Source organism: Micropterus salmoides, unplaced genomic scaffold, assembly GCF_014851395.1.
Source record: "Micropterus salmoides isolate LMB-PRFRI ecotype aquatic unplaced genomic scaffold, ASM1485139v1 Ms_hic_scaffold_8, whole genome shotgun sequence".
Taxonomy (NCBI): domain Eukaryota; kingdom Metazoa; phylum Chordata; class Actinopteri; order Centrarchiformes; family Centrarchidae; genus Micropterus; species Micropterus salmoides.
Window position 1 is genome coordinate 14,818,247 of NW_024044570.1, and position 12,385 is coordinate 14,830,631.

The 12,385-nt window shown below is 40.4% G+C and overlaps 1 protein-coding gene across 1 annotated transcript in view; it reads right to left on the reverse strand.

Annotated features, from left to right (window-relative positions):
- Window positions 1–1,394: 1,394 nt before the first annotated feature.
- Window positions 1,395–12,385, reverse strand: part of LOC119893665 (zinc finger protein aebp2-like) — a 46,941-nt gene continuing 35,950 nt past the window's right edge. Inside the window, exon 9 of the mRNA XM_038705968.1 lies at window positions 1,395–1,719. Coding sequence (XP_038561896.1) covers window positions 1,686–1,719 — 34 coding nt within the window. The 3' untranslated portion in view covers window positions 1,395–1,685. The remainder of the gene's footprint in view (window positions 1,720–12,385) is intronic.

The following is a 12,385-nucleotide window of genomic DNA, read 5'->3' on the forward strand; positions in this document are numbered from 1 at the left end:
CAGAGTCTATATGGGAGAGGAAAAGGTGTGATTGTGATAACAGTCAGTCCATAACTGGAGGAGAAGTGCCTCAGTGTCACCACATTCGCCAAAAATCATCTCTGACAACACGCATCCAACTAAAGAGATCAGATATGAGAAGTAAAATTCTACACTCATGCAAATGTGTGCCAAATCTCTTTACTAAGTACATTTGATCTCATCTGTATTTCATCTGGTTCCACCATTTTTTTATTCACACAAAGGTAACACACAGAGCTCAGATATAACTATAAGTGAGTGAACAGAAGGAGAGTGCGATCAAATGTTCAGAGTACTCTGAGCTCCACCCCCAGCTTAAAAAAACCCAAACTGATCCGAGTTTTCCTGACATGCTGTAAATGTCACAAGGTGTTCTCACACACAGTTCAAGTTCAAAGTGCTATTCTGCAACATTGCAATGTCTATTGTGAGTCTCTTCTCCTTTGCTACATTGCATCATCGCGGGCTGATGTAAGCTGGTGAACACAAAGGAAAACACAGCGGCTCATACTCAGCGCCATTACTTTGGGGAAGCCTGTCCTGCAGTTCCTGTTGTCATTTAATAGTCCACACCCAGACACCACGCCAAACATCTGCCAGTGTCTGGCTGTCCCAGTTCTGGTAAAACTACAGATCCCTTTCAGCCAAGTGCTGGGCAGGATGATGATGACAATGTATCCTGAGAACAATTGTATGCAAGATGGGACAACAACAATAAGAAATTTGGAACATTCTTTACTCATTTCAAAGAAAGGAGCTGAGAATATGAATCAGATGAAAGAAAGGATCCATAAATTATAACAAAAAATTATGAAAATGCAGCGCTGTTGTGGGTGGTTGAGTTTTCTAGTTCTAATAGAGGTGGGGACTGTTGGATACAGCTGTCTGTGCCATCACTGGCGATGCCAAATTCTGCAACACATCTAAGAGTTGGCGTCATTTCCTGATCTGAATTCAATGAAATGGAAAAAAGCGGGTCATCCAGTTTTATTCATGTGAATCCCACCCAAACCCACTGAACTTCACCATTGCCTGATTTTCCACTTCAAAGGAATATTGTGAATGTGGCCCTTTTTTCCCGGTTTGTGAGTAAAGCTTCTAATCAGATTGGGACTCGGTTGGAGTTTACTCTAAGACTGACTGTAAATGTGAAATCAGGCATTAGACATTGCAGGCTACTTGAAAAAAAAGTTTTCTCTTCCTGTGGCACTCTCTGTGGAGCTGGCGTACTTTTGACAGCACCTCAGGGATAAATGCTGTCACATTAACAAAGAACAAGAACAAAGCTTACCTTAGAAGCAAGGCATATTAGGGGAGGTTTGAACTAGAAGGACATAAGGGAATGAACCCCAAGAGTACGTCCAATGAATAAACAGATTTTGACCCACTTTAATCCTGCAGCCATTACTGTTAAATAGGGTGTTCATTTCATATTTTGTGACAGAACTTGAAAAATTACATTTGTTGAGAGAAACAGAAAGAAGCAAACAAAAAAGGACATCAAAAAACTAAGAAAGAAACAAAAAAAAAAGAAAAAGGAGAAGACACAAAAGATAAAGAACAATTGTGAATTTATATGCTCATTAATATCCAGTACAGAGAGAACCTAATTACAAGCCGAGAGTCTTGATGAAACAGCTGTCTAGTGGTTGGTACCTCCCTATTCATCCATCATGGCAGTCTGGGTCCATCGCCCACCTGTGAAAAAAACAGCACAGCACAGCACACCTCTCCTCTCATTACTGGTGGAGATGGTGCAGCAATGGAGCTCACTGGTTCCAAATTAACCTCAATAATGGTTCGACAGCTGGGATACTTTTCCATTATCTGTCTTTGGAGCAGGGCCTCACTTGGCAGCGTATGATGTATTCTCTAATGATACAATGACAATCACATACTACATTTGGTCAACGTCACAAGTTGGTTTATCAACAGAAAATTAATCTGCAACAATTCTGATAACTGATTTATCACTGAGTCAGTTTTAAAGCTCAGACATTTGCTAGTACAGCCTACTAAATGGGAGTATTTTCTGCTTTTTTCTGTTTTATATCTGTGTAAAAAGAACACCATTTGGGTTTGGATTATGGTTGCATTTTCTTTTTTTCTACATTTTGTAAACATACAATTGATCAATTAATCCAACGTTAATCAATAATGAAAATAACTGTTAGTGGTAGCACTGTGTTTTACTTTGTAAAGCAGCTTTAACAGCCATTGTACATGAAATGTGTCATATTAGGTAAAACTGACTTGAATTTAAAATATAGTTTTTTGGACAATGAATCAATCTATGAAATCATATCTAATACTAATCCTACTGCATACAGGTATTTGTCATATTTGTGAGTATTATTCTGTACATTTGAGAACAGTGAAAAATCTGAAATGACACCAATCAAATATTTTCAATATTTCAATAATTTGTACTGATAATGATCATATGTGTGTGTGTGTGTGTGTGTGTGTGTGTGTGTGTGTGTGTGTGTGTGTGTGTAGCAGGTCTGAGTTCTGCAAAAGGATAGCTTGGAGATAACCTGGTGACGTCACAGCCACAGTCAGGTCTGCTATCTCTCCCTGACAGCAGGGCCGTGCGTCACTCCTTACATGCCGAGCCAGCGAGAGAGAGGACTGGAAGAGGTGTTAGGGAGGGAAGGAGGACAGAAAGGAGTTGAAGCGCCTGGAAGATGCTTCGGATCCTTCAGAGGAGGAGAGTGGGATCTGGGCCAGGCTGACACTAAAGTGGGAGAGTTTTTAATAAGAATAAGGAGGGACAGAGGGAGGAGATGGGATGAGTAAGGGAGATCACAGAAAAGGACTCTTTGCAGTGAGTGGTAAACAGTGGGAGAGAGTGAAAGACAGGGCAGAAAGAAACAGCAGGGGAAATCTTTTGGAAGAATAGAAATGCATAAATAAGAAAGGAAGGAAGAGCCCAAAAAGGGGGTTATCTGAAGTGACAGAGAAATAAACAGAGTGAGATGGGAGCAGGAGGAGCAGGTCCACAGTTCAACATATGATAATGAACATTTTAACAAGAAGAAAAAGCAATATGATTCAAAGAATCTGGAGCAAGGCTCGTCATTGTGCTAAAGTGCACCAGCTTGTACTCCAGCTAATTATATGCACTGTTGTGCGATAATTACATTCATGCCCGTCTCGTTTGAAGGGGAAAAATTCTCCCTATGGATTTCTTCTATCACATTGCTCAAAACTCCAACATCAACACGGCCACAAACATATCGTCTTTAATTTATGGTTTTCAGGATTAAGTAAATATAAAAGAATCTGAGGAAAGTTATAAAACAGGAATTCAAGGAAAGAAAAGGTGGCAAGACATTCTAACCTTGCATATTTGTGTGAATATACATACATAATTACACTGATACCATTTCAGACACACAACTCACATGAAACTAATTATGTAAATTAAGAGTACATACTGTTCAGAGTGGTGTGTTGATCTGACCTTGTGACTCCCTGCACGCATCCACCAAGCTCGGCACAGAGATTGAGAGGAGTGACAAACGCAGACATCTCAATTTTGAGATATACACTTTTACCGTGTTTTTCTGGGCCCGAGCACGAACTGTGCGAGATCCCTATTGAAACTGAAGGGATTTTTTTTTTCTTCTGCAAAGTAACCTCAAGTTTGGGGGCCTAAACATACTCGAAAACTCACCAAACCTTGCACATAATTCAGGCGCGACGAAAAAAATTGTATTTTATGGGTTTCCTGCATGGGCGTGGGGAAATGGCTTGCTAGGGGCCCCCTACAGAGCAGCCCCTGGACAAAATTTCACCTACGAATACGAAATTTCTGTGGCACATGTATCATGTCCAGACGTACAAAAAAGCCTCTTGGAGCGATGCCCGACACCCAACAGGAAGTCGACCAATGGTCTTTTTTTGCGATTTACACACTTTGTATTTTAACAAACTCCTCCTAGGGATCAACTTAAAATTCTTGCTGTGCACTCTAAACCCATTGATGATTAAAAGTTATTCAAACGGTTATTACAAGTCGACCAGTTTGCCTGTGGCGTGTCATCGAAAATTGCTGATTTGCCATGAAACAGGAAGATGTTATAACTTCAGTACACATGCTCACATCTGCACCAAATTTGATAAGTAGAACAAAAGTCCTGCTCTGAACACATCCATATGTCAATATTCACTCAAAGTCATAGCGCCACCTGCTGGCAACAGGAAATAACACTCCTAGCAGGTTGGACGTATCAACTTCAAAACTGTCCCAGAAAACCCTTAACGCATTGATGAGGCCATGATGTAAAACTTGTGAGTTTTCGGTTAACGGCGTGTCCCATGCTTCGCCATGACACAGGAAGTTGTTGTAACCTAACTGTACAAGCTCAGATCTGTACCAAATTTTACACATTTAGTAAGAGTCCGGCCCTGAACACATGTTCAAGACAACTTTCACCCATAGTCATAGCGCCACATACTGGCAACAGGAAGTGACCTTCAACGAAGCAGCCACCGTGGCACGTTTTACCTACATGTATGAAATTTCTGTGGCACATGTATCATGTCCACATGTACAAAAAGTCTCTTAGAGTGATGGCCAAAACCCAACAGGAAGTCGACCATTTTGAATTTTATGGTCATTTTTGGATTTTTTACACACTCCATACTTTAACAAACTACTCGTAGAGAATTAGTCCGACCAACTTCAGATTTTCTCTACTACTCTACTACTCTAAAGCCATTGAGGTTAAAAGTTGTAAAAGCGGTGAGTTTTCGTGAAACGGCATGCCTGTGGCGTCCAAAATCGATGATTCGCCATGTAAGAGGAAGTTGTTGTAACTTCAGTGTACATGCTCACATCTGCACCAAACTTTATGTGCTTGATAACAGTCCCGCCCCAAACACATCTGCATGTTCAGTTATAGTTGTAGTGCGAAGTGCTAAGTAGCACCAGAAAGGGGATACAGGAAGTGATGATTAATACGTTTGTGTAGCGTCCGAAGCCTGTGGCAAATTCACAGCCACACCGGCAGAGCTCCAGAATCTGCAACACGGGCGCCTCACACCTCGACACACTACACGTGCAAGGGCCGCCCATCGCTGCTTGCAGCTTTAATTGATATTTGAACTCAACAGCCAAACAAAAACAGCCCTCCCTTCAGTGCTCTTTCAGACGCTCCTCCCCCAAATACATGGACGAGCATTGCCAAGGTAACAACACTAATAACTGGGCAATATGGCGGAATCCAGAGCGTCTGCTGCCCCTTGGGTAAGTTAGCCACAATAAGGGGAAACAATTTTCATTGCTATGAAGATACAGGTGGCATACAGGTGCCACCTGTATGTAACAACAGTTGTTGAAGCCAAATACTTATCTTAGCCAAAGTCTAAGCCAAGGAGTAGTATAGCCTATGTATCAAAAAACCTTATTGCTAATAACTTGCTAATAACAGTACCAGTAACTTAAACTCTACCATCAGCAAGAAAAACATTTTTATACCAAGTTGGCAAGGTAACATCTCCAATGTTATTTACTTTTCATTGCTATCACAGGGTAGCTTCATTCCTCATGGCAAAGATGGAGGAAGTCTTTCTGTATTCTCAGTATACCAGAGTTTTAAAATCTGGTGTCTGTGGTGACATTCCCGCGCTGGCACACAAGTAGTTGTGTGTACATGTCGACAGTGCTGTGTTATTACTCTCACTAACACAAGGGAGACAAAAGTTCCCCACTGCAATTTTAAGATATAAGCTGCAGCAAGTGGAGAATGTCATGAGTATAGCAAAGCAGCTCGATTTGTCCATGTAAACTAACTTTTAGGATTTGCTCCATTTAAGCACATCTACCCACACACATTTAAATACTATGTGGAGTCTGGGGTTCATTCTGTCAGCATCACAGGAATGTGTCTCTGCTGAGGAAGCTCCTGCCCTCAGTTCCCTCTCCATATCAATGAGCTTGCACTGGGTTGTGCGTCATCAAAACAGATCAACAGTGTTTACAGTCAACTTCTCTGTCTGTCGGTGAATGCTCATGTGAAACCACATAGAGAGAGGGAGAGGAAGAACTCCAGTCACACAGTCTGAAGGAGCCGTCTATCGCAGATGCTCCTCATATTAATCTACTGCAGCAATCTATTTACAGCTGTTGTGAAAATCATGTTAACAGTAAAGACTATGGGGCCAATAATGATGTAGAGTTGAAGTGCATCAACAACTAAAAAATATATTACCATATGTATTTAATTCTATGTGGTGGGAGCATCGGAAGTAGAGACACCATTCACTAACATCAACAATCTTGCCAAATCCAGTCAGTAGCTTCTGACATTTTGTGTGTGATATATCAACTATTAAAAATACATTCCCTTTAGAGCTGTCGTTACTTCCAAAGTGTAAGATGCATCATTAACTTTATTGCTCAAATGTTGGAAACAAGCCACAGTTTAGCTTTTAGGAATTACTTACTGCCATTACAGCGGCCCTTATGGACAATCACACTTTAAGATCGTGAGCATAAACATTTAGGGAAATATGCTCTAGAGGATGTACAGAACATATCTAACCAACAGATGTGCACAAGTAGAAGTCTTTGTTGATATCCCAAGTCTTGCAGAAATAAGTAGCTTCCAACAGCAAAAGTCATATTTCCTCTAAGACCACTTAGAAAACTTTATCTCGAAGGATACAAGAGCTGACTTGGAGATTTAGGATTTAACATTCCCTTAAAATCACATACCAATTATTTAAACACAATTTACATTTTTTTTACACTTCTTAAAGATTATGTACAATGTACAATTTAAAATTACGTAAATGTAAGCTTTAGGGAGGATTTAAGTTTCCATTTCTTTACCCTCTTAGTTAATAGTAAATAAAGCCAATTGTATAAAATCACTTTTTATTTTCTAATCAGTTAGCATTAAGCAGCAGAGCTACACAGGTATTTTAGATCTTGATGTTCTCTCAACACTTCACTGGTAAATCAATTAATGGGTCATTTTTCACTTTTTCAAGTGAGTTAATTCACATGACTCATGTAATGTACTTATTTGAACCCAAACCACAATCTTTTCCTAAACTTAACCAAGTATTTTTGTTTCCTAAACCTAACCAAACTGCAACCATTTCACAATGTTAACCATGTGTTTAAAGTCGTGTGATTTACGTAACAAACTTCTGGTTCGGTATGCCTGTCGCTGGTACTTTTCAAACGGTCATATATGTTGTTTTGGAAGTCATTGGCAATCTACCTATTCTGTCTGTTTCATACAGCACTCACAGGTCAAGCAAGAACTGCTATTTCTGTACTTGAACCAAAGTACTGAAACACAATGGCTAAAGTCATTGTCTGCCATGTTTTGGACTCCTGATGAATGAGCAGATGAATCAGTCTAGTGCTGGAGTGCATTAGAATCACATGAATTTTGCATGGGCAATGCATTTTATGGTGAAGCCAGTTGTTTCTGTGGTGAAACGCCGCAAAGACATAACATGGTGCAGTATATTATAGGAGAAACAGAACGCCATTTCCCTATATCAGACCAGAGGAGTGATGAGTGATATAGAATGAGGTACAGAGAAAGAACCAAGGAGAGCAAATACAGAGGAGCGAGAAAGGGAGAAGCAAAAGAGGAATAAAGAGAACAAGTGTGGAAAACGACTGTTTATTTGACGAGGGGTGATTACGATCAGACAAGGTGAAGCGAGCACTTTTGTGAAGGGTGTGATCCCTGAAGAGAGGGGAAATTGGAAGGGCAGGCAGAAGGAGGGGGCAGAATATGTGAAAGGCGAGAGACACAGAGGGGGGAAAAGATAGAAAGAGAGCAAAGTCAGAGAGATTGGCTGCTTTAAAAACATCTGGGAGCCATCAGGGAGCGGAGAGAAAAACGCTGGACTCAGCTGAAACTCTCGGCTCTCTTCGCTACACTGCTTGCCTACTTGCCTGCTTCATATCCAACTAACACCTTCCCCCAACAGACACAAAGTAGAGGAGGGAGAGTACAGTCTATCAGAGAGCTGAGAGAGTCCTTGAGCTCTGCAAGCGCCTACTCCCCTCAGACTACAAGGATTGCTATAAAAGTGTACCATGTATTGTTAACGAATTGAATTCGTCTGAGGTCAACACATTGCAAAATGTTAGCAGTAAATGACATTCAGACATGCAACTTGCCATGTCTGAATGTCATTTGAAGCTGTAAAATATAACATATAAAAGCTTCACCATGTTATGTTTAGTGCAGCCACGCAATGTCCAAGCGGATAATGTCTAATGTATGTATAACGCCTGAGTTTCCTCTGTGCTGTCACCTGTACTCATTTATCATTTGAAGAATTCAACATATGAGGTTTAAGGAGGCAGCACACTTCCATAGATGGCAACAAGAATTTACCTCTGCAGGCTTTCACTTGAAAACACAGAGAGACATGGAGTTTCCTGTGTGGTCACAGTGGTGTGAGAACAGGGTGGCATCTGTCCATGTCTTCATTGAAATGGCACGGCTCATGTGATGGCATTAGCAGAAATGTCAGTCACCCAGTCTCGGCAATTGTGTAAAGGGCAGACTTTCTTTCTCCATGGCACCACTACAGCTATCCACCGAAAAAGTGGATTCCCATAGCATATCTCCATTTCATTTTCAAAGGGTGGAATAGACAGGCAGCTATAAATTATATACTGTATGCACATACATTTTGGTCTTTGTGCAACAGAACAATCTTTTGAGGAGCCTTTCTCTAAAATCAGATATCTGTGGAAAGTGAATTACTGTGTGGAGAAAAAAGTAAATAAATTTTTTTTAAGTTTTTTGGGAAGGTGCACTATAGAGGGAAGGTCAGGGTGGTCATAAAAGTCAAACGGCATTATCACCTTTGGAGAATAAATGTGCTCCATGGCAGTCTGCTTCTACGGTTACAACATATCTTGTGTGCAGAATTTGAATGTTGGCCTGAGGGGAAAACAAAAATGGAAAACGTTAATTCACAAGCATCCATGAGTTCAATGAATTTCATGCCAAGGTGACCATTAAATTTAGACTTCATAAGTACAGCTCAATATTTTGTCCAGATGGTGGCACTATAGAAGAGGCCACTGGGTTCATGGAGGATGGACGGAGGACCATGGAGGACCATAAATATTCACAGAAATTTCATGGATATTTGAAAATTAGTTTTTGAGGTCCCTTTTAATGGACCAAATTGTTAGGCAAGGAGTGATTCTCACTTTATGATTCAGGTGAGTCATAAATATAATCCAGAATCATTCTCTGGAGACCATGGATCGTAATTCAAAATTTCACAACAAGCTTGGCAGTAGTTGGAAAGATACCAAAGTGGTGGGTTGATCTACATATTGACAGACCTGCTGACCAAGACCACTACTTTTAGGACCCATTGCTAGTGCAGAAAAACTACAAATTATAGTTTGTATAGGAAAAAAATAATGAAATAAAGATATTGTGAGATGCTGTAAGGAAATTCCCTTCACTTGGTCCCTGACCTGAGAGCATCCCTGGAGTTAAGAAGTAAAGATTTTGCTTCAAGACACTCAGCAGATTGAATGTTTGCCAGACCTGAACTCCAGCTGAAGGACATGCCAACCCATAACTTATGGTTATTAACGTAATAATACTGGCTGCTCTTATAACCTTCTATACTTTAGAAGTATTGAATGCTGGGTTATATTTTGTCTCCACAATTAATACATGCAAAGGTTCGAAATTCTTAATAGACATATCCTAATTGTAGCAGATTATGTTGTCCTGTGAGAATAAATTGCAGGCTTTATGTTTTTTATATTTTGCAGTGTTGGATTACAGAAAGTAAAAACTGGGGGGAACCACTTGATCTCTAACAAGATTGTTTTAGCTCATGATGGCCCAATTGGTACCGATAAAAGGAATTATAGCCTTGAAATTGCAAGATTTTCACATTATGTAGCAAACAATGGATATATTTTTTTAACATGTTCAAATTTGTAAATTTGCTTTACAGTTTTGTCCTGAAACTAGCCTGTAGCAACATTGTACATAGCTGTGTTTTCTCTGATCACTACAATGACTTAGCATCAGCATTCATGTCAGGGAGTGAGAAAATGCATTCCTTTATGAGCCATTTGTAGATTGCTTCTTTCCATCAAATCTGTAACAAGTCCAATTTCTGTTGGTAATCCCTCTCTGAAGGAACACATTGATATGTAAATTGTTGTCTCAGAATTGCAGAATGGTTATTGAAAGGGGACACAGATTGAAAATGATTCAGGGACAACCCTGGTAATGCATTCATACCATGGCAGCACACTGGTGTCCTAATATTTCGTACCTACGACTATATTTCCTCTCCAAACTTCCTATATTAGATAAATGAAAGGAGATTGAATATGGTATGATTATGAATAAAGAAATATAGGTGAGTATAGTTTTGCCTGGTCAGCTAATAGGCTTTTAGCAAATATTTATTGCACCAGGCAGAATTCATGCTACATACAATATGTTGCTGAATCATTTCCAGCTGCTCAAATACATCATTTCAGACTTTCTGACTATAACGGCATATTTGTTCTCCAACTGAATCCCCGTCTAAGTCTGATCTGCATGTCATCATTTCTTTTAAAGTGATTTTCTCGGTCTGCTCCTCCTCCACCTCTCCCCCTTTGTCCTCCTTTCATCTAACTTTCATTCTTACACTCTCCTTCTCCCCCCTAAACACTAACCCTACCTCTCATCTCTTTCTCCTCTTCTTGCCTCTTGTTTTTTGGCATGTCCGTCTATCTTTGTGTTGCCATCCAAAACAGCCAGCAGTGACGATAATGGTGATGCACAACACGGGCAGAGTCCAGGACAGTGTTGTGGAAGAAACAGGGGCATCATCATCACCATCATTGTCATCATCAGCCAGATGAGGAGAGCCAAACTTGAGCTCTGTCCATCCCCATCAGGCTGGCTGACAGTCACAAACTCATCTCTTATTCACTCCACTCATCAATTATACACAGGCCAAAGGAGCTCTGAGAGGCAGGAGGCTGCCCCTCTTCATGTGTCATCCCCAACTGCAGCATAAAGACATATCACAGCGCTCTTTGCTCAGCCCTTATCATCAATGTCCTCCTTCAGTCTCTCTGAGAGCAGGAGGCAGCTTGTCATCATGCCTTTAGCCACTGCTGCTACGTGCAGATGTCATATATCTAATCGTGAAGTTAAGGTTAGATCATCTGGCCCACAATGACATGATGATGGTAGAGTGTAGATGTGGAAGGTGTTCTGAGTACAAATCTAAGTTTTCCCATAAATGTTCACAGCTGGTGTCCTACATTAAATGAGCAAATATAATTTATTATTTATATTTTTAACTGGAATCTGCAATCTGATTAATCGCTCCCTTCAGATTGAAAATGTACTGACCAAAACAAAACTGACAGATAGCCAACATTAATCCTGTTCAGGTATTTATACAAGCCTCCATTTTTCTGCCTGCATGCTAACCATTGTTTCGCTAACTGTGATTTACCACACAAGTGGGACCAATAACAACTAACAAACATGACATATAGTCCTGGAAAACAGATTTAGACAGGAAAGGCAACACTGAACAGCCAGGACGGTACATAATAAGCTCCATGTTGGTCTTGTATCAGCAATGTGTCAGCTTAAAGCTGAGAAAAATAGTGCTCAGAATTTATAGCTTTGTCATCATACGTTAGATATCTTTTGAAGTTGTGTTCAAGGAAACATCTCATGATGTTATCTGGAGGATACAGCTGTCAAGTGGTCACTTCTATTAAGAAAGATCAGAGTCTAATGGTTGGGTTAGCCATTACCTGTGTGCAAACACTGCTAACTCTGACAAGTACAAGACCCTCCCAGCCATTCTTGGAAAGAGATAGACTACTTGGCAACAGAGCTGTGCTCATGTTGTCTAAGGCTTCATGATCCTACCTCTAAATGCACTGCACAGACAAGACCTTATTTTTTTGTACACGAGGCTAGCTTGATGGTTTGTAAAGACACATGCATCCTCTCACACAACACCAACAGTTTTACAGTCACTGCTTATTTCCATATCAGGCAATAAAGCTGACGTTGGGGAGCCCATTCAGAGAGAGTGCTGGCCCTTAGATGAAAGAGGTAGCATCCATGATAGAGTTAGTGCCCATTCCTTCTATGTGTGTGTGTGAGGGACTGGTCACCACTGCATTAAGTAATCTGACCTGAGCTGGCAGCTAAACTCTACCCTTGCAAGTCAGCCGGATCTAACGAGTTTCATTTGCACAAGATATGACTGTGACCAGCAGAGTATGATTAACTTAACTCCTTTTTCCTTGTATTTATTGTAAGATGGTTACATTTTTAACAGTGTCTCCCACCAGTAAACATCTGTTGTG